At 31.5% G+C, this 22,640-nt stretch overlaps 2 protein-coding genes across 2 annotated transcripts; both read right to left on the bottom strand.

Annotated features, from left to right (window-relative positions):
• Window positions 1–3,490: 3,490 nt before the first annotated feature.
• On the bottom strand, window positions 3,491–4,903 carry LOC142544532 (putative receptor-like protein kinase At1g49730). The gene is made up of 2 exons (XM_075651572.1): window positions 4,265–4,903; window positions 3,491–4,196 (listed from the first exon to the last, which is right to left on the bottom strand). The coding sequence occupies exons 1-2, from the start codon at window positions 4,710–4,712 to the stop codon at window positions 3,541–3,543; spliced, it is 1,104 nt and encodes a 367-aa protein (XP_075507687.1). The 5' UTR covers window positions 4,713–4,903; the 3' UTR covers window positions 3,491–3,540.
• Window positions 4,904–7,025: 2,122 nt separating this feature from the next.
• On the bottom strand, window positions 7,026–17,911 carry LOC142545272 (nudix hydrolase 3). The gene is made up of 21 exons (XM_075652350.1): window positions 17,684–17,911; window positions 16,958–17,137; window positions 16,249–16,326; window positions 15,738–15,834; window positions 14,912–15,045; window positions 14,506–14,587; window positions 14,092–14,178; window positions 13,436–13,542; window positions 12,701–12,872; window positions 12,335–12,576; window positions 12,163–12,244; window positions 10,774–10,839; window positions 10,318–10,395; window positions 10,137–10,232; window positions 9,815–9,921; window positions 9,507–9,675; window positions 8,869–8,952; window positions 7,833–7,927; window positions 7,649–7,739; window positions 7,426–7,572; window positions 7,026–7,334 (listed from the first exon to the last, which is right to left on the bottom strand). The coding sequence occupies exons 1-21, from the start codon at window positions 17,758–17,760 to the stop codon at window positions 7,272–7,274; spliced, it is 2,334 nt and encodes a 777-aa protein (XP_075508465.1). The 5' UTR covers window positions 17,761–17,911; the 3' UTR covers window positions 7,026–7,271.
• Between the last annotated feature and the right edge of the window lie 4,729 nt (window positions 17,912–22,640).

Here is a 22,640-nt window from a genome sequence, read left to right as displayed (position 1 = left end):
GCGAGGGCCCGCTCCCAAGATTGCCCCCTCTGATCTTTACCATTGGCGCAAAAGAATTATAAAGCAAATATATCATAAACAAGAACGAAGAGCTTCTGATTGCTAATCAAAATTTTGAATTTATTTTTTTTTCTAAGACAAGTGCAAATTATAAGGACTCGGATAAGAAAGTATTTCATCATATGTAATTTTTTTTAAATAATAATAATAATAATAGTTCAATCAACGTCTTTTTCAAGAAAACATACAGCTGGTGATCAATTCAATAAGTTGATAGCTCATTTCAATCGATTAATTTCGCCATTGATTAATGTTCATAAATGATTTTGACAATCATACACACGGTTTGGAAACGAGGCACGACTTTAAAATTTAGTTGTCGGATGGGGTGTTCATATAAATCCAAATAACACCTTTTTGCAAAATTGAATAGTTAATAACGAAGATATTTGAAATTTATTTTATTTTACGTAATTAATTTGTGGATGAATAAGATATGAACTTAAAGTTTAATTTATTATGTTATTGTTAACGATAAACTATAATCGAAATTTTTGAATTTTAAATTCATCCAATCAAATAGAACCTTAGTTTTAAGCAAGTATATATGTACCAGATATTGACAAAAACTTATGTAAGACGGTGTCACGGGTCATATTTTGTGAGACAAATCTCTTATTTGGGTCATCAATGAAAAAAATATTACTTTTTATTGTGAATATTAGTAGGGTTGACCGTCTCAAAAATAAATATACATGAGACCGTTTCACAAGAGACATACTCCCAGATATTTGACTCAGTGATAAAAGTGAGATCTTTTAAGTTTATTCTATTTTGAATACGAATTAGACTTAGTTGAGTTAGATTAGATTGTATAGAAAATGTCCTTACCCCACATTTTATATTAAAAAAATACTTACATATCTTATAAGATTTAAACTATATAACTTATACAAACGGATCGAACATGATCATGCATGTATAATTTTATACCTTTTTACTAAAAATATAATATTCATATCATTCTCTGTAATATAATTTATTGTATTTGAAATTAGTTAATGTTCAAACATGAAATGATAAATTATAGTTCAAATCAGTTCGAACCTTGATAAAATTGGACACGAAACATTCGAGAACAACAAAATTCATAATCATATTTTTTTTTGGAATCATTCGATCAGAAGTCTTTAGATCTCATCAATTCTCATTTTGTTTTCAAAAGATATATATACAATTCAAGTTATTAAAAAAACAGAAATCAACATCCATTTCAATTCCAATCTGTACACACGGTTCGGAAACGAGAACGGCGTGGCCATGAAGTAGGTATGCTCATGTAAATACAAATCGGTCACATCGGTCACACGCAGGTCCAAAAAATCTAAAAAACCGGACCAATCAGAATTAGTTAAAAAAGTCAAGAACTTATAAATCCGATACGAAAAGTACCAAATAACCGTTTAATCAGTAAAATAAGTCAGAACTAGTCAAAAAAGATCAATATCCGGTTCGACTGGTTCATATATTTTAATTTTTTAAAGAAAATTTGATTTTTTCCTTAAAAAATTTATTATATATATAAATTCATTATATTATATATAAAATAATAATATATTTTCTATTCTAAAGATTTTAAATATATATATAATATAATAAAAATTTATTTATCCAAATTTAAAATCTATACAATTTACATATAATCAAATATAATTATATATATATATATATATTAAAAAATCAAAATAAAGTCGAATATTATTAAAAATTATTTTTTTATAAAGTTCGAAATCAAAATAATCATATATATTTGATTTCGAACTTTATAAAAAAATAATTTTTAATAATATTCGACTTTATTTTGATTTTTTAATATATATATATATATATATATAATTATATTTGATTATATGTAAATTGTATAGATTTTAAATTTGGATAAATAAATTTTTATTATATTATATATATATTTAAAATCTTTAGAATAGAAAATATATTATTATTTTATATATAATATAATGATTTTTTGATTCGACTGTCAGTTCAGCAGTTGAGCCATTTTTCAAAGCAAACATGGTCACCCCACAATCCAATTATGAAACATTGTTTTTTTCCCCATCTGCAATTTGCACGTCGCTTTCAGAAAGAGAAATCACAGTTGGGCCGGGTCGTTGTTACTGGGTCCATCTGCATCGGTGCGTATGTGTTACATCTGTATTAAAATTTCAAATTAAAACTTTGTTAAATGCATAATTTAATATAGATCCCCCAAAATATTTCATGATTCATGAAATAACTAATAATAATTAATTAATTACATGAATTTTACAGAAATTCGAGTATTAAACTTCCACTGTTCCAAATATAAAGTTCATATTCATCCCAAATACATAGTTCAGCATCAATCTAACCATAATTATTAAATATATTAATTATTTTTAAAACATTTTTTATATTTAATTAAATCACTCATTAAATAAAGATAAATGATAATGAAGAAAAGTGGGTTGAATAAAGTAAAAAAAAAAAAATTTAAAAAAATTTGAATAAAGTGATCTGCAAATACTCGGTTACAGCTCTTACATATACATAGACAGCACGAATCGATACATAAGTCACTGAAATTCAAATTGCTCAGCAGCGGTCCATCTGTATAAAATATTATATAAAAAATAACTTTATGAATTATGGCGGCTTTACAATCAAGATTAAATTTTTTTTTTTGGAATTTTACGAAATTATTATTATATTGCATGCTTAAATACGAATTAATTATTTACCTTTCCCCATGGCGGTTCGAGAAAACCAGGCGACAATATAAAATCTATTTTTTTTTATATATATACTTAATTCTTTATGTATTACTTTTACTAATGAAGTTTATATAAACATATATTAAATATGTAAATGTTTTTTCGGCGTTGAATGAAGAATATTCCCTACCAGGAGACAACGGATACACACAATTAAATTCTCTCTTTTGTAAAGTAGATTTATAAATATTGCCTTAAAATATGTAACTCGACGGGGGGACAGATGGATTTTTAGACCTATGTTGTGTGTGTTTTTAGTTATTTATTACTACTATTATTATTATTATTATTATTATTTTCCTCTTGCAAGAAAACCCAGCTACTTCTTGCATTGAGGCTACCACCATAAGAAATGGGCCGTGAGTTCATTTTTGCTGTTTGTGGGCCGGATTCGTGGGCTCACTCATGAACTATATCACCATTACATAGTTTTTAAAAAATTTATTATACCGAAAATTTTAATTATGTAAAGGGAGACGATATTTACATCTTTTTGCAATCAAATGAGACATCTTCGTTTATATACAAGCACTAAAAACTTTTCATATGAGCTAGCGTGATCTGGTGGTAACCTTGTGTGACAAATTCGTCCGTGTGAAGAGTTTATTTAACAAAAAGTTAGCGATTTCGAATTTTATATTCTAAAAAGAAAAAAAACTACTATTAACATGTGCTAATTACATAAATTATTATATACTGTATACCTTAAAACTTTGAACTGAAAATCCTAAACTGGCAACTGATCCTTAATCCCAATACAGGTCAAAATTCTGTAAGCAATATGCGCCATATCCGGCCTCGTTTCCGAGTTCGAAGCCAGAGCAAGATTCGCCACTTCCACCAAAACCCGCAACTGTTCCACATTCACCTTGCCATTAAGTTTCGGATCCACCATTTTCACCAACATTTCTACATCATCACAATTCTTCCGGCACTCCTGAGTCCATTCAGCCAATGTAAACGAGCCCTGCAACGATCTCAACCCGGTGATCAGCTCGAGAAGTAGAACCCCGAAGCTATAGACGTCGCTCTTCGGCGACACGATTCCGGTTTGTAGATAACTTGTGTCGACATAGCCGAGGGAACCCTTTACCGCAATTGGTGTGTGGGCTGTTTGGGGGTCGTTACCGAGCTTGCACAGCCCGAAATCCGCTAGTTTTGCGTGGCTGTCATCAATCAGGAGGACGTTGGACGACTTGATGTCTCTGTGGATGACAGGAGGATCGGCGACGGAGTGGAGATAGTCGAGGGCGTAGGCGATGTCGAGGGCGATGCTGAGGCGATCGGACCAGCTTAGGATTCCGGCAGATTGGCCTTGGTGGGTATGCATTCGGTCGAATAGGCTGTTTCTTGGGACGTATTCCAGGAGTAGAAGTTGCTCTCCTGGTGAATCGTCGTTAGCAATTTCAGTTTTAATAGATTAAATGTATACACATACAAGAAACACATACCTTTCTCCAAGCAGAATCCCATCAGGCACACCAAATTCGGATGAGAAATCCTAAGCAAAACCGAGACTTCATCCAAGAACATCTTCTGGCTGCCACCCCTCTCCTCCATCACCCTTTTCACCGCACCAAATCTTCCATCTCCAAGCTCTGCAAGGTACACATACGAAGTCGCTCCGACCCCGACCCGAATCCGGAAATCGCTCGTGGCCACCTTTAGCTCCTCTAGTGAATATGTCCTGATTGAATAGTTTTTGATTTTACAGCTAATGGTTTGTGGTGCGATCTCTTTACACTTCTGATCGCTTTGATCCTCTAAAGATTTATCATCTTGAGACTCCAAATACACAACCCATTTTCTTAAAATGATCGTGAGAACGATGACTAGAGTTATTGCACCAGCAATCAAATAGCTTCTTCTGCTTGATGTGGAGAAACCAAGAAACCACATTTTTGCTTCTGTATAGGCGTACTATTCCTTAATTATTTCAATATTATGCCTTAAATATAAAATGTAATAAATTATGAAGAACAACTTATATGATTGCGATTGGTAGGATGATATTGTTACGTACGTAACACGAATTAAATCACTAATAAAAAAAATACTAAAGAAGATCGCATATAAGTACAATTATATAGAATCTATTAAACAAGAGTAATACAGAAACGAAGTCAATGCAAGAACGGCATGAGATACATATATGGAGAACAAGAGGACTCGACTTTCGTGGCATGTTTTCAAATTTTAATTAATTGTAGAAAGATTGAGTGCATATATTCCCACCAATAGTCGCTATTCAATGCAAAGTATCGGTAATGAAGAATAATAACGTGATTGTCAAATAAAGATTCGTGAATTTGGATTTTCCGTTGGAGGACTTGTAATTGATTATATAGTGTCTTATCAACTCTTATGCATGTTAATAATTGAATTGGTCAACTATCATGTTGATTCTTGATTCCCACTTTTATTTTAAGTGAAGTTGATATATGTCTTGTTAACTTTAATGGAATGAAAATTCAAAGAGGTAGAGATGGTAATTTGGCACCCAAATTAACAAGCCAGGTAACAAAATTAGGAAATATTTGTGTTTATCTGATGACTATATCGATTGGGTCCGTATGTATAGATAAATCCAGAAATCACGGTGAATTTAGTGATTTAATTTATTTTTAAAATAAATTATATTAAAAAAATAATTATGTATGAAATTATTCTATCGGATCGTGCACATTACTGCACAATGTTATTTGCATTGGCAAATGCCATAAAAATTCTAAATCAGAAATTAGAAAATTCCAACGGCACAGATATATCATTTAAATATATATCTAACAATACTTTATAGTGACTCATTTTGATTCTTGACTCCCATATTTACCTTAAATGATGTTAATATATTTCAAATTTAATAATGGTCGAGAACAATGAAAATCATAATTTTAAAATCTGACCTGATACCGGAAAAATAACTAGCACAGGTCTTATAATTAACCATTTGTTAAGTTGTCCCATACATTAATGATAATCGATTTCAAACAATTATATATTTTGAATATGTAACAAATAAATAAATAAAGCAGTTCAACAAAATTCAATATTATCATCGTAAACTATATCTCGTTAAATTTAAAACTTTTATTCAAAAAATAATTGTAATTAAAACAACAACCACAACAACAACAACAACAATAACGATAACAACAAACAATGAGGAGTATGTATCTTGTGAGACGGTATCACGAATCTTTATCTGCGAGACGGGTCAATCCTACCGATATTCACAATAAAAATAATATTTTTAGCATAAAAAATAAAATATTTTCATGGATGACTCAAATAAGAGATTCGTCTCACAAAATAAGACCCCGTGAGATCGTCTCACACAAATTTTTGCCAACAATGAGAGCCCTGCTTACTCAACTCTTACTTTGATGAAATTTGAAATAAATATAACAATATAAAATAATATATATATATATATATTCATGTATCGCGTGTTTTACAATTTATTTTTTGTACATAATTAATTTAATATAAACATTATAAACAATGTATATTAAAAATATATGTATTTATTTTATTATAATATATACTAAAATGACATTCCAAGGTAATTACTAGTCTGGGTATATTTTTTTACATAATTATCATGCTCTATAAAAAATAATAATTATACACGCACTAGTGACCCATGTCATATATGAGATGGTTGAGTATGATAAACCGAAGTTTTTCACCCATTCTACATATCATATTCAAATCTTTAATATATAAAAAAAATTAAACTACCATCGTACCAAAATCTCAATATACCGAGATTTGGTATATCAAAATTTTGGCATGATACAACATACATATTATACCAATATTTTTAGTATACCTATATTTGAATATGATATCAATATTATATCGTTCATACCGAAAAAACCACATCTGCATGAAGAAAAAAGAAAAAGCAATGCAATGCAACTTGATTACAGAAACTTTAGACAAATTTTTATTATATTTTTAAAATTATTATTTTGAGTTTTTGACCTTAATTTTCTGTTTATTTATAATTTCATTATTTTAAAAAATCACATATTTTTTAAAATTTATAAAAATTGCTCGGTATTTCGATATATCGTAATTTTCAAAATTTCATACCGATATCATACCAACAATTTCAATTTCATACCGTATCAAAATTTTCGACATTTTTTCGATATGATAATTTGTTATACAGAAAACTTCGATATTTTTTTCACCCCTTTGTCATACAATGTGGCATAATAAAATATTTTCAAACTTACTGCTATATTTTTTCAACAATGCGGTGATCACAACTTACTTGATATTTGAACACCACAGCTCAAGTAGCATAAAAAACTTAAAAGCTCTAGTAGTATAATATATGTCCATCATTTTTTCATTTTATCTTATTTATGATTTGCATAAAAAATAGTTTTATTTTCAAAAAAGGGCTGCTTATTTGCTCCAAGAATATTTTCTCCCTTCCTGCGATCAGACATCCTTGCTCAAGATTTCATCCGCAATAGGGAAACCCGGCAATATATCTACAGGGACCTGGATTTGGTGAAAAATAAACAAATGAATTTTTTTAAAAAAAAATTGGGTTACAGCTCAATAATCTAGCGTTTGTTGAGGTTGTACATACCTTGATCATTTCCAATTTTTCAAGTGCTGATTTCAATGGTTGTGTCATCACGCACTGCTTCAAAAGAAGAGATTTTGCCGCTCCTTTGTCGCCTTTGGCCTGTATCATTAGAATCTCCCGACTTAAGCACTCAACCGCATCTTCAACCTTGATAAGGAAAACAACGACCCTATGTGAGTTCATTTCAACGGGAGTAAAAAAAAGTGTCTTCTGCAGATCATACCTTATCGAAGTCGACAGAAAACGTTCCATCGTGATGTAGAACAAAGGCGCCCTTTTCAAACAAATAGTTGAATTGCAGCGCTTGTCCTTTCCTGGTCATGTTAAGCAGAGTTATTGGAATGAATTCTTGATGCAAAATCTAGAGTAGGAATACTAATAAACTATAGTTTTCTTGGTTTACTTACCCATGAGCTTCCTCTAAACCAAAACGTACTGAACGGAAACAGCCGGCGAGAAATGAGACGTACATAGATTTTATCAGTGTTTTTGGGAGCAGGTCCTGGCCACAGATAATAAAATTGCATTTAGTAAGACTGAAATTACTATAGCTTAAGTTATCAGACAGGAAATGAAAAGGTTTAGAAATATTTTTAATATGATGATTCCAAGAATGAAGTGATACTATCACGTCCCTGGCCCACAGGCAATTGTGTAAGACTCTCCACAATAGACTCTGCTTGCAATTACTTTGTATGAAAATGATTAATTCAAGTTGCAAAATAGATCATTGGGTTTCGCAAAAGCTATTAAGAAGTCTCCCACAATCTGATATCAGACAGGTTGCTATAAATAACATTCGATTGGTTTCTAGTGTTCAACGAAGTAGGCTTTGCATTAAAATATATATAAATAACATTTGATCCTGAACGTAACACGTATGCTGGAAACATGGAAACACTAGATCAATCAGTCAAGATGAAAAACTATGTTGGTCCTAGAAAATGCTACAGGTCACACTTGGCAAAAAGCAATATCGGAGAGCTTTGAAATAATGGAAAGTAAATTTTCGTCGTAACCATACATCACGATTTCGAACACTTGCTAAAAACCTTATATCATGAATGTAATTTTGGAGAGATGCACCAGTTGTTCATTTGGAATTCAGATCTTCAAATAATTTAGTAATTGATGAAACCAAATTAGTTTTCTGCAAGTAAAACTTAGTTTGCCCTCATTCCCTCCAAATTCTCTCCAGTTATTGACAAATAAAAATTATAAAATATAAAAAGCAGGACATAAACAACATATAGTTAGCCACAAAATATCACCCGAGTCGTAAGATATGAAACATACTGAAGAAAATTAATCTAGTGGAAGAAACGTTACAAGACATTGAAAATCTTCAGCTCCTTTTACTCAACATCACGCCGAGGAAAGGACTATTAGCAAAATCATAATCAAAGAACGACCATGAAAATGTTATTCAAAGATCATTGTTACCTTGTTAACAAGAAATCTCAAGGCCCAAAGGCCAACAATGTCAGCTTTAGCTTCTTCGAGAGCTGAGTGAAGTTCTTGCAACTCCTGGGTTCATACAAACAATGTTCTTTTGACTGTCAGCATGAGGATCAAGGCAAATATGTAGGCGATTATTGAGGGGAAAAAACAGAAAAACACAGAAAGCCCAGGTTCATTACTTTTCAGATGTATGTCATTTCTCCCGACATACACATAGCATAATATTTTTACAGCTGATTTGAACAATCAATCACTTTATCAAGACGTAAAGAAAGGATGATTAATTGGAAGGCAGCAGTATCACGTGATTATTGATGAAGAATATTTTTGAAGTCCCATGCTCTAATTATTTGGGTCCTTAAAGATGGTACATATTTCATACGCTATACTGAACATATTTGGAACCCATATATCACCTTCATCATATGCAAATACCTGATTGAAACATGAAACTTTAATATAGAATCATAACCTTATTGACACATAAGACATACTCAATCCAGTCATTGTTCCAAACGAAAATTTTACGTGAGACAAACTCAATCCAGTCATAGCAGAAGAGAACCAAATGAAAGGCGCAAATCGAGGGAAATTTTAACACAATAACAAATGCAACCGACCAATCTCACTGTCGATGTTTGTCCATTTGGAAGCTGTATTGTATGAGGTCCAATACCATGGCAACATTCATGACAAATTGTGTGAGTGAAGAAAGAGTCAAAGTCCACGTATTTCCTTTGTTCCTGACCTATGCATACTTCAGATATAGGTTTTAGAATAAGCTTGAACCTGGTCATGAGAGATAAGAGTGAAACCTTAACATCTGACAATAAAGCTATTTTCATAATAACTCCAACCTTAGAGCACATTCTGAACTTATATAATATAAAACATTTAATAGATTACACTGCAAGGGAGGAATCTGTACTTTGATTCTGAAACATTTTTTAGCATGACCATCGAGGTTCCTCGATCTTTTACTATTCTTTCGTCATTTGGAAGATTAAATGCAACTGTCTGTGGGCCCTTCACATCCTGCAAGATGGTGAAGTCATTAGTATATGCACATTGTAGAACCAAACACTTACCACTGCATCAAAAACTATAATTATTGGTCATAATGCAATTCAAATCTTTAAACGTATAGCCATAGCCACACAAAACTATCAGGTCAATTACTGCTACCAACACCCAATTATATGATAAAGTACTCCCATAAAAGCCAAGCATATACAACTCAAAACACTCACCCCGGCATTGTAAACAAGCTGCACCACTCGAATTGGAGCCGCGATAACATCTTCTGACTTGTAAACATCATCCATTGGAAGATTCTTCTCCAGAACCTACAAAGGTATAACTTACTGAAGAATGAATGAAAAACTGAAACAAATACAGTGATTAATCACAAGGAACAAATTGATAGAGCACCTGCAAATGGTCACCAAATAATTTGAGTTGTGAAGTCGCTTTGTCATCGCGAATTCCAATGAAAGCCTCAAAAGTTGCCTAGAGGCAAACAGTATATAAGGTACAACACTAGGAGAAAACAATCATAAAAATATAATATATTTTGGTATCCAAACAATATTCTGGGGTTAATCGTGTGGCCATGAGTATAATTTCATGCAAAATATGTCTTACAGTCTTCAGCAGCATATGACCCAGTTCAGGAATTTTTTATGGAAGTCAATGCTTCATAGTTCTTACAGTCATCAGCAGCATATGACCCAGTTCAGAAATTTTTTATGGAAGTCAATGCTTCATAGTTTGTATCTTGCTGAGTCAAACGACTGAGTTATGTAAGCATACAAATAGGAAAAACAAAAGTAAAGGGAGTTTCACTACAAAAAATGCCCTTATTTATGGTGGCCATGAAGAATATACCTTGTACCCAAAAATTGTGTCTTCATATGTCTCATATGGGCCAATAGTAATATCCAGCTTTGAATCCTTGAAGACAGAATCAAAACAAAACAAATAACTTTTTCAACTCAATGGAGTGTAACCATGAAGGCAAAAAGAACACAACTTAAACTTTTCTACTGTCATGAAACCGGACCTCTTACATCAGAATATTGCATGAAATCTAAGTACTCCCTATTTATACTTTTTGTTCGTTAATTACTCACTACTCTCTGCCAGTTGTTCAGTTCAGAGTAAAATTATGATACCCCAAATGCGAAAATGGTCATTTTGGTTTCATCCATAAAATACACGAACAATAATGAAAAGATAGTTGGTGAACTAGAGCTAACCAGAGATAGGCTTTACAAGTTAATCATAGACTAATATAACTAGACAGAATCGGAACAAAGAAAACAAATTGTGCCAAGTAAAAAAATTATGCACAATGGAAGATGTGAATATGAACAGATTGATTTTCTCATTTGCAGCTTCCATATCATGATTTGCATCTAATTTCGTATGTAACATCAAATGCATGCGACAAAGCATATGGTTGAACGTTTTCTGCGGTGTCAAAAGTTTCATACGCCTAATTCATCCATCCCCAAACCAGTTTCTCATTCCCAAAGTAAAATAAAAGATCATAGCCCATTTTCAATCTTTGCCCAAAAATATCTTTTTATCAATTTCTATACTTCCAACAAAATCATCATAAGTAATTCAACTTTTCACCAATTCCAAAAAATATACTATAATATTTTAATCAAATATACTATACCTAATAATCATGCACACAAATATCAATTCAAACATAAGCTGATAACATTTACTAAACAAAACTTAATAATTTGAGACACACAGTAAAAACTCTCTCTAGAAAATAATGCAAAAGATACCTTTTATCTCCTTAAATCATTTCTCATAATATTTTCCAATAATTTTTCCTCAAAATATAAAAGTTAAAACCAAACATTGCAATAAAATCTCACTGATACAAGAGATTCTTCTGTTTTTTGTCGTTTCTGTATCTAAAAAAATTTAAAAAGCTAACAATCACTGATTAAAATAGAGAATAGCAAAAATGTTCTCCCTTTATATAAATTTTGGCATGAAACTTAAAAACTTTCTCATCAAAAGGCAATTTTTGCCATTGATGATATATGTCATATTAGACTCAAAGATTGAATTGATCCATAATGTAGAATTCTTTAGAGAAACAGCTACTATGGACTTATTGAGTAAACGACATCACATATACACAATAGCAACCACATAATGAGATATATCTGAGGACAGAAAAAATATTAACCAACCAACCAATTTAGCTACAATAATGCTAAGAATGAATCATAATTCTGATGAACTAACCAGTTCCATCCATGCTATATCGGAATCATAGTATTCATTTGACAGCAAAGCATCAGCCTTGCTATGCAAGAGTTTCTTTAAACTGCACCAGAAGAAACCATCTGTCAAAAACCAAGTTAGTGTTGCCCAAGCTAATTACTTGATTAAAATATCATGAACGATCACAGTGCACCTGGAAGAGTTGGTAAAATCCCCAGCTTTGTGCAATAGATAAGCTATTTTTTCCAAGAAAGAACTGTATTCCTCAGAGTAAGAGACAATATATAGATCATGAGCATCACCAGTACATTCAGATATGGAGGATGATACTGACTTATCCAAGACTCTTTCACTTTCCCTTTTGATAACATTGAAAAAGCCAGTGGCTAATTTTTTCTGTTCCTCTGGGAGACTATTTTTCCATAATTCAAATTCCTACAAACAAAAAAAGAAAATTTAACCTGAGTTGTGACCAACACAATGGAGCCCATATGAAATGTCACAAAAGTAGATTAAATAGATGCCAAGCCTAAGTATCTTTTTCACACATGAAAAATACCATTTTATCCATATCTGGAGGATAAAAATTAGCGCCAGCTGGTTTCACAACAGGAAATGCCATTCTATATTCAACACCTTTCCACCCTGCCACTGACTTTGTAGCTTCAGGAAGCAGCTTCACTGCGGAGTCTGCGGTAGTCAAAAATGCCTCATTTTCGTCCAAACAGGACCTGCGATGGGAATACGGTTACGGTGAGACCTAGAGGATACCGAGGTTACGAACAGAAAAGTTCAAAGTGAAGATTTCATGAAATAGGAAATTCTAAACCTGAGGTCTAGAGACTGCGAACCTGATAAAATTGATGTCGACCATAAAATATAATGTGAACCAGTTGCAACACTTCCAGGACAAAAAAAAGTTACGTTTGTGTTCTTTTGGATTCTTCGAGCAAGAGGATAGGAGAAAAAGATATAGAAAAAATTATAAAAGATGTATTTTCATGACAGTTGTACTGTTTCCTTGGTCATTTAAATAATAAAATTAAATAGAAATACTTTAGATTGCCTAAAAACGACAAAATCATTGAAATTGCCTCACACATAATCCTTTGGAATAATGACAGACAAATAGAGAGGCATGTTTAACGAATTAGCGGGAAAAAAATCCAACTGGTTATAGTCCTTTGGACACTTAAAGATAGCCAAACAAATGCATAGATGGATTATAGATGTATAAAGTAATAGTGGGACATAAGGCCAAGAAGTGTCATATGGAGCGAATATACGAATATACCATGGACTCTTGTTGACTAGATAATACATCCATTTTAACTTGTCCAACTGAGATTCATCAGCATGTTGCTCTAGCCAATCTCTTAAAGATGGATTGCTGCACCAAACCTGTTCTCATCAAGATGGAAAAACAAGAAATCCAAATAAAAATTTAGGAAATATTTCATCAAGATGCAAAAACAAGAAATCAAAGTATCTGCGAAAAAAAGTAGGCAGTGTTAATTAACAAGCCAGGCCATGCACACAAGCGAGCGAGAGAGAGAGGTCCATGTCATCATAGTGTCTTATCATAATGGTATGAAATTGAATCCGAAAGTTTCAGACCAAAGCAGTTTCTCATAATTTCCCAGGGAACAACTGTATTATGAAATGATGATTTACATGACCACATGCAACAAAATATGAAACCTAAACAATCATCACAACTACTTCAAATTGTGTAGAACTGGCTCCATAACCTCAGAAAAATTACATGGAACAAGATGCTTAAGCTCTAGATATGCAAGTTATTCCGCTTGATTGCACCCAGTTTTAGTATGTGCTTCATGCATTGAAATTGTTAAAATAAAGTTTTATCTGAAGTACAGTCATTCCCCAAGTAAAACAGTCACGTATCAAAAGTATCAATTTCCGGTATAACAAAGCATAATAAATAACCTGCTGAAAGAAAATTTGGTCCATGATTCTTGCAGCCTTAACGATTAGTTTCAGGGCTTCCTTGTCTGCACTGCTGAGCCCCATTAACTGTCAAGCACATGAGAACAAATTAACCTAGTGCGGACTGCATCTATGAGGTATTTTCTTGATGAATATGAGCTATACAATATTCAGTTTTCTCTTTGGGATGGAATATTAAAAGCCCAGTAATTTGTTTGTGCTAGCATGAAAATTTTTTACAAAGTAAACCATAAAAAAAAGGGAATAAAACTGAATGTTATGGCTTGCAGATCCTAGAGTCACTCTAGGCTGTGAGCATTTTCATGAAGTAGTCAACATCTAATACACTTGAAATATCCATACATGCTTTGCCAACATTTGGGAAAGGAAAAGATAGTGTATCAAAGTTAAAACCTCTGCTTCAAGCGATACTGGAGCATAACGATTTAGCTGCTTCTGTAGAATCAAAGCACGTGCTTCAGCATTTTGTGAATACCTAGAATATAAGGGAAATAGTATCATGAAGTTATACGAGAAGTGCATGAGAGACATTGAATACTTTACTCCAGAGGCATAAAAATATACCAGAAGAACAACAGTTTAAAAAATGTTTTTTTACAAGCCTATTATAATACAGAAGGAAAAAAAAAATTGAGTTGCTAAACATAGCTTATATCGAAAAGTAAAAATAATGTAATTTTCGAATCGACAAACTGCTAATGCAGTGGCAAAAGAAGGCCGATCTATTCACTACGTATAAAAACACAAGAAACGTAACAAGAAACAATTTGGAGAACACCCAAAACTCTTCATAACATACCTTTTTGACAAAATTTCAAACAGCTGGCTATATTGATCATTTACATCATAGGGCACATACTGAGGATCTTCTTTCAGAAGCAAGTTTCTATACTCCTCTAAAGAGATATATTTAACGGCTGACACCTCAGACTCCTTCGAACAATATAGAACAAAGTATTGACATCAAAAGGCTTCCATAAGAAAATAACATGGAAGAGATAATATCAGCAATCGAAACCCAGTAATTGTGGTGATAATAGAACAGAGAAAGGCTTTTGCTTGAGGAATGGCGATAACAACAGAGACAGAAAACACTTCAGAAATGTTTCGCAGAATATGAAATCATGAGTACTTGGTAAATGCCAATGTCACTGATTAGCAAGAACTGGATCTCGATTGGCATGATAAAATGAAGTTATTTCAAGTGAAAGAAAGAAGTCATTGACAAGAAAGAGGGATTACTGGTATATACTAGCCAGAAGCTCCGCTTAAATTTTTGTATTTTCTGAAAAGATAAACGTGAGACGCAACTTAAGCCTTGAACAGTTGTATAGAGTACAATGGATGCTTCAGATACAAAGTACAAATTCGGTTTACAGGTAAATGAACGAGTAGATCCCCCTCTGCTTTATGTTGTCACCTTTTATTAAAGTCTCCCAGTTTCTTAAATCACTAATAATATTAACCATGAAACAAAAACTGTGGGACAACATTCGTTTTGCTAACAAGCATGAGAACATTGTTTACTGTTTTGTACCTAGAGTTTTCTAACTAAATGAGGCATTAAGCAAAAGTAAGAGAAAAAGGCTGAACATTCTTGTACAGATGAGTAAAAACCTTCTGACCTGTAGAGTAAATGCCTCCAACGGAATAGGATCTATGGTCGTGACAAGGTACACATCATTGTATTCATTGTTAATGAATTTTCCATCATTTATGACACTGCAATTATATTGAGAACATATCCAAAATGAACAGCTCTGTTAGCAAACATTTGTCAATAGGAGTAACAGATAAGTTAGTTCATCAATTTCTTCTGCTAATGAACCTTGGTTAACACTACTTTACAGGGAAAATAAATAAAATAGTAATGGCTAGCTACAGACATAAAATCAAATAACACGACGAAATATGTGAATTTATTTGCACAATAATCTTCACAATAAAAAAAACATTCATTGATCGATTAAATTTGGGCAAAAAGAAAAATGCACGATAGAAGAAATATGGTTATTAACGAAAAGAATGCAAACAACCCTACAGATTACTGGTGACTGGTGCTCACCACTGGGTATGAAAAGATGAAAAGTTAAACAAGATTAGTAAATTACTCAGTTAGAGATTTTAGAGACCAACCATTCTTGAAGAAATACAAATAGTAGTTCAAACGCATCCTTTGGAAGCATAATACCAAGCTCTTCATGCAGTTCCCTCCTGCAAGCATCAACGAGAGATGAGTAATGTTCCCTAACTGAAGTGAGCAGAGATGCTAAGTACGTCTACCAAGTTAAGCAAAAGGAGACAGTACAAGGGTTACCAGTTATAAAAAAGCATATAAAAATGCATTATTTAAACAGCCTATCACAAACGACATGCACCACCTGGCTTTATAGATGGTATCTTTGCCAGTCCTTATTAAATTAACATTCCAGACATATATTCGTGTTTAATTAATGTCCAATCCTTCAATATTCAGTAAATGTCATGTAGACTTTTGAGTTTTGTCACAAGGAAGGACCTCTACTTTTTATAATATCACCATTTCCAAAACCAGGCTTTCCTTGACTATGTGCTTATGTCAGGTGAAAATCAAGTATCAAAGTAGAAAAGAAAAAAGTTAGTACAATAAATCTGCAGGGGGCACTAAAAGGAACCACTGTGATACTAACAGGGCAATAGTCATTTATATGATACGAATCATGATCATAGAACATGACTCATTGAATCATACACACATGGGACAGGATGAAACTAATTGAGACTCAAAGCCTCAACTTTTCTGCACTGGCAACGTAAGAAAAATCGATTGATTCTACTATAATCAACAAAAATGGGTAAGCCATACCTTGCTGTCACAAGAGAAGAATCGCCAGCAGAAATATGACCTGCACTAGATATATCCCACTTCCCAGGCCACGAGTCTTTACATTCAGCACGTAGTTGGAGGAGGAGTTCTTGGGTGCTCTCAGCAAATATCCACACATGAACAGCTCGATGATAATCACCATCTCTATGCACATCTCCCCTGTAAAATCACACTCACTATATAACCACAGAAGAAATATATTCAACAACGATCGCAATAGATTCCAATGCCGAAGCAAACTTCAAGGATTAAATACCGCGTTTTATAATTAAATACTCATCAACTGAAAAAGATGCGCAGGGAGGATCAAGCCTGTCATTGCCAAGAACACATTCAAAAAAGCCAGGGGGGGATGCCACCGATCCAAAAAAAGCGAATTCAGAAACAACATTTAAAAATACAGCATCAACAAATTTCCACAGCCCGCCATGAAATAGCAAAACCATCCCTTGCAATAAAATATGAACAATAGATAGAGCTCATGATATCGTCATACAAAAAACAAACGACCACAAAACATCATTGACACAAAGGATAAAGCCATAGGTCCCAAGAAAAGAGGGACGGAAAAAAAAGAAAGTTTAAAAACATCCCACAAGCGATTCAAACTCAAAGAATACACTGCAAAGACGACAAAATCGACATTTTTCCTTCAATATCTCTTCATTTGGCACTTAAAAGAGTTTTTAAAGAAAAGGGGTTGACCTGGGTTTGGAGATACCAGTTTTCTCTCCATTCTTAGTAAGAACATCAAGGTGCTCTTCCATATGATCTGCCATCATTTCTTGTCCAACGGCTACAGAGTAGAGTCACTTTTGAAAATTCTAAATAATAATACCAACTAAAACTTCGGTCCGCACACGAGTCTGAGATATATTAGGTAAATTCGGAAAACACACGCAACAGGCAGAAAAGCGAATCTCAGAAGCTTTAAAGAAAAAGAGAATTATATGAATCCTCGTCCGATAATAATCAGATTTTTTGAAAAAATATATTTTAATCAATCAATTCCATATTTTATAAATCAATTTTCATCGTATTTTTTATTTCTTATCATTTCAATTTATAAAATTGATAAAAATTTTTATAAAAAACACTTCCTTCTCATTTTTTTGTGGAACACATGTCTTGAATGTCACGACTCACTAATATGTATTATTCTCCTGATACTTCTATGTCGAAATATAACTATTCATTATATTTACGATATATATAGATAAAAAAAGTGACGTTATTTAGTGATTTATACCTCGAATTTACCTAAAATTTTACATTAAACGGATTTCTATAAACAGAAAAATAGAATATAAATCGCAAATCCTCAAAAAATTTCTATGATTGAGAAATGTTTTGGTATCATCGTACGTGTTGCTCGGATTAAATCTGGCCCATAATATTTCATTATATCTGGTCCTGGGTCTAAGATCCAGTGATCTGCTGTGATTGGGTCGGCCCAATTATGAGCATGAAAACCCAATTCACATGTCTTAGAACAACTCACCCCCTTTGTGAGCAATATTTTAAAGATATCACAATCTTTGTTTTCGTCGGTTTTTGGGTTAATTACGCTTACATCTCTTTATATTTTGAGTAGGTATCTTGTGAAACGATCTCATAAGTTTTTATTTGTGAGACGGGTCAACCTTACTGATATTCACAATAAAAAAAAATAACACTCTTAGCATAAAAAGTAATATTTCTACCGATATTCACAATAAAAAGTAATATTTTTTTATTGATGACCCAAATAAGAGATATGACTCACAAAATACGACTCGTGAGACCGTCTCACACAAGTTTTTGCCTTATATTTTTTACTATAACAAAATTTTAAAAATTACAGCTACCTCGCTCCAAATTTGGGCGCAAAAAATATAACAAAAAGGAAAAATGTTTGTTATATCCTCAAAAACGTTTCATAAAAAAATAATCAAAAAATTTAAAATATGATTAACCAATTATTTGATTTTGCAATAAGTAATAAAAATATAGAAAAAATGGAAAAAATTAAAAATGAAAATAGTCAAAAATTCAACGACTTATACCTGATTAATGAAATGTTACTCTTATACAATTCTTTATCGATGAAAATAGTTGTTTTATTGAATTTGCTTCACCGGAAAGATCACGATTCGACTTTGATCGTTATAAACTAGTACCAAGATCGAGTCCTTACACAAGTAGATCTAATTTTAACAGTTAGAACAGTAACCTCACATATATTGATAGCCATCTATCCCCATATGCACACAATTAATGGACAGTGATATCACATATATAATTATTCATTTTTAGAGGCGTCTAATTAATGGGCCCTAATGAACTTTCCAGTTATATCAAATTTCACATGTTAAAGCTGTCAAGAAAATAATAATTTGGATCAAATGTATGAATTACAAGTAAAATAATTGAGGATCAAACGATCTTCCCAAAACATGCTAGCGTGGATAAATTTTTTGGTTTTAAGTAGGTCTCCTCTCACGAATATTTATATGTGAGACAGGTTAACCATATCGATATTCACAATAAAAAGTTATACTCTTAGCATAAAAAGTAATATTTTTTCATGGATGACTCAAATAATATATATGTCTCACAAAATACGATCTGTGATGCCGTCTCATACAAGTTTTTGTTTTTGTTTGTTTGTTTTTTTTTTTTTAGTAATGGATAGATTTTTAGTTGTTGGATGAATATGATGTATCGTATTCTAGTGAATATGGAACAGTCGAAAAACGTTGATGATGCATGTAACAGTCGAAAAACATGATGATGCATGAATTCTATTCGCAGAACATCTATTCGCAGGATTTTGAGGCACACAACTTTATATATATTATTACTTTCTTTAATATATGACGACTTGATATTATTTAATGTTTTTTTTTGTAGTGATGACAAAAAAAAAAAAAAAGTTAACGTAGGCTTTCATGTTTTTCTTAAAATTGAACTGTAACAAATATTTAAAGTATACCATCTCAATAAAATTTATTAAAGTATGCATTTGTTTTATATAACATAAAATTTATAATGATAATATAAATCTTGATATATATTATGAAAATTAATACTTTTTTAAAGTGAGGACAAAAAACAAATTGGCGTCGACTGCCACGTTTTTCTTAAAAATAAACTGTAACAAATATTTAAAGTATACCATCTAAAAAAATTATTAAAGTACGCATTTGTTGTATATAGTATAAATATATTGTTTATACAAGAATCTTGATTTATATTACCAAAATGTAGCTTTCTCATAAACTTATGTAGCAAAAAACTTTTAAAAATATATAATATGCTACGAATAATGAAGTGAGATATATAATAATATACAATTTTAATCTTTTAATATTCTTCTGTCTTCGTTTTGTTTATAACTAAGGAGAGTATATTGGTTCTAAACTTTTAATAACTTTTATGGAGTTTAAAATTCTAGAGATATTCAATGTAGACTTTTATATATTATATAAAATTTAGTGGTATTCATTGTAAACTTTTTTATAATTTTTAAAAGTCACGTAGTGTTCAAATTTGACTTTTAAAAACTTTACAAAAGTTTATAGGTATTCAAAATGTCAATAAATTTTTAATGATTCCATGAAATTCTATTAAGTTCAAGAATTAAAGTCAAATGTACCACAATAAAATATCAAAAAATGTCTTTGATTCAACCTAAAGATTTGGATACATTTAATTAGAAAATCTCTCAAACTCACATGCTCAATACAAACACAAATTTTCATTCTTTTCTCATCCATATATTTTTCGATTTATTTGTACTTTTTAAAAACATATTTTTGTATTGCTAACAATAGCTTAAAATCAAAATTATTAGCATCGTTCATTTTATTTTTGGAGTTCCAGTTACAAAACCTCATAAAATTCAAAATTAAATTTATTTAAAAAATTAAAAATTTATTATACTGCGGTGCAAAAAAAATTATAACATTTTATTGACCATTAAATTGAAAATAATAACTATTTTTAATTAATAAAAATTAATTTTTCATTACTTATTATATAACATTTGATGTTTAATCTTTTTTTTTATAATTTTAATTAATCTACATCTTGATTATAACTCAAAATTCTTGTACATGATATTTTTTTTTATAAAATATCATGATTTGACGCAGTTCAGAATGGAGAAAATTGTGATAAATGTGAAGGCCAAGAAATTGGAGAGGCATCCATTGTCCACCAAAGTTCTTGAATTTGGAGGTGTCAATCCAGCGTACGCAGGAAAAAAGACAAGGTAATTACGCATTGTATATACTGATTATAAAACATGAGGAAAAAGCATAATAACTATTATTTAGACTTAAAAGTTCTTTTACGTAAAATTTTGACGTCAATTTAATTAATTTATGATTGCAAATTTTTGTTTATAAAAATTAAAGGCATGGTTGCTCAACGTACGTACTTAAACATAGTCGAATGTATTACGTTTTGGTATTGTAGTGTCTAAGCGGATGTATAATTTATTTTTGCATCTTCTTCTAAGATGCCGGCCTCACAAAATTTTTACGAAAATTCTTTATCATTTAGCTTTGAATGCATGGATTTCTTTCACATATCACAAATTTTCGAAGTATTCTTCTTCATCCTCTCCAAAAAATTTTTGCTACTTAAAAATTCTTATTTTATTTTTCAAGATTCAAGGAAGAACTTCAAACTCCGATCGAGATCACGTTTCTTAATATTATTACGTGATTCAATCTTTAATTTTCAAGTTTCTTACGCAAATTTCAGAAATTGAAAAACAAATTTTCAAGGCAGAGGTATCACTGCTCTGATACCAAAATGTTAGAATTTTTCTCAAAAAATCATGTTTTCACGTATATATAACATGATATATAATATGCGGAAACGGATCGAGAATTACCTCTGGCCATTGAAAATTTTTGATTTCTTTGCTTTTCTTCTCGGTTGATGTCTTCTAAGCACTCCATCCTCTCGATAGATGGTGTATATTTCTTATGAGGTGTGTATGCTTAGGGACCTTAATCGCTGCTATTTATAGGCATTTCTCATAACATCGATGAGTGTATCGGGAGCCGAGATTCAGAAGAAGAAACGTGTACGCATCTCAGTTTCTAAAGTTGAGCACGTTTGTCAAAAGTTGTAGGCAATGACCGTCGCAATTTCCTACACGTCTGTTCTTCTTTTGATATGTGTCACATTTTCTTACAAAAATATGTAATTTGTAGAGATAATGTGTGATTTTTGAATTTTTTAACTGGATTAGATATTGTAGTTATGAGTAAATTATATGAAAACATTGTTTATCTAAATAAATATAGTATTTTAGTAAAAACTAATTTGTGTCACAAAGTCGAACCACTAAGAACTTCAACCATACATTTATACATGGTATATATTCTTAAAACTATTGTGTATTTTTATATAAATAAATATTATATAGTGAACATATTAATTATTTTTCTTTGGTAATGACGAAATCATTAATTACTAATTTTAATCATCACAAATATTTTTGTGAGACAATCTCATGAGTCAATTTTGTGAGACATGTATTCTATTTGGGTCAGCAAAAAATATAACTTTTTATTATAAATATGGGTAGAGTTGACCGATCTCACAAATAAAAATTCGTGAAATCATCTTACAAAAGACTTGTTCTTTAATTATATACTACAGC

This window comes from Primulina tabacum, chromosome 5 (genome assembly GCF_025594145.1).
Source record: "Primulina tabacum isolate GXHZ01 chromosome 5, ASM2559414v2, whole genome shotgun sequence".
NCBI classification, from domain to species: domain Eukaryota; kingdom Viridiplantae; phylum Streptophyta; class Magnoliopsida; order Lamiales; family Gesneriaceae; genus Primulina; species Primulina tabacum.
Note: the sequence above shows the minus strand (reverse complement) of the source record. Positions and strands in the feature narration are given on the sequence as shown.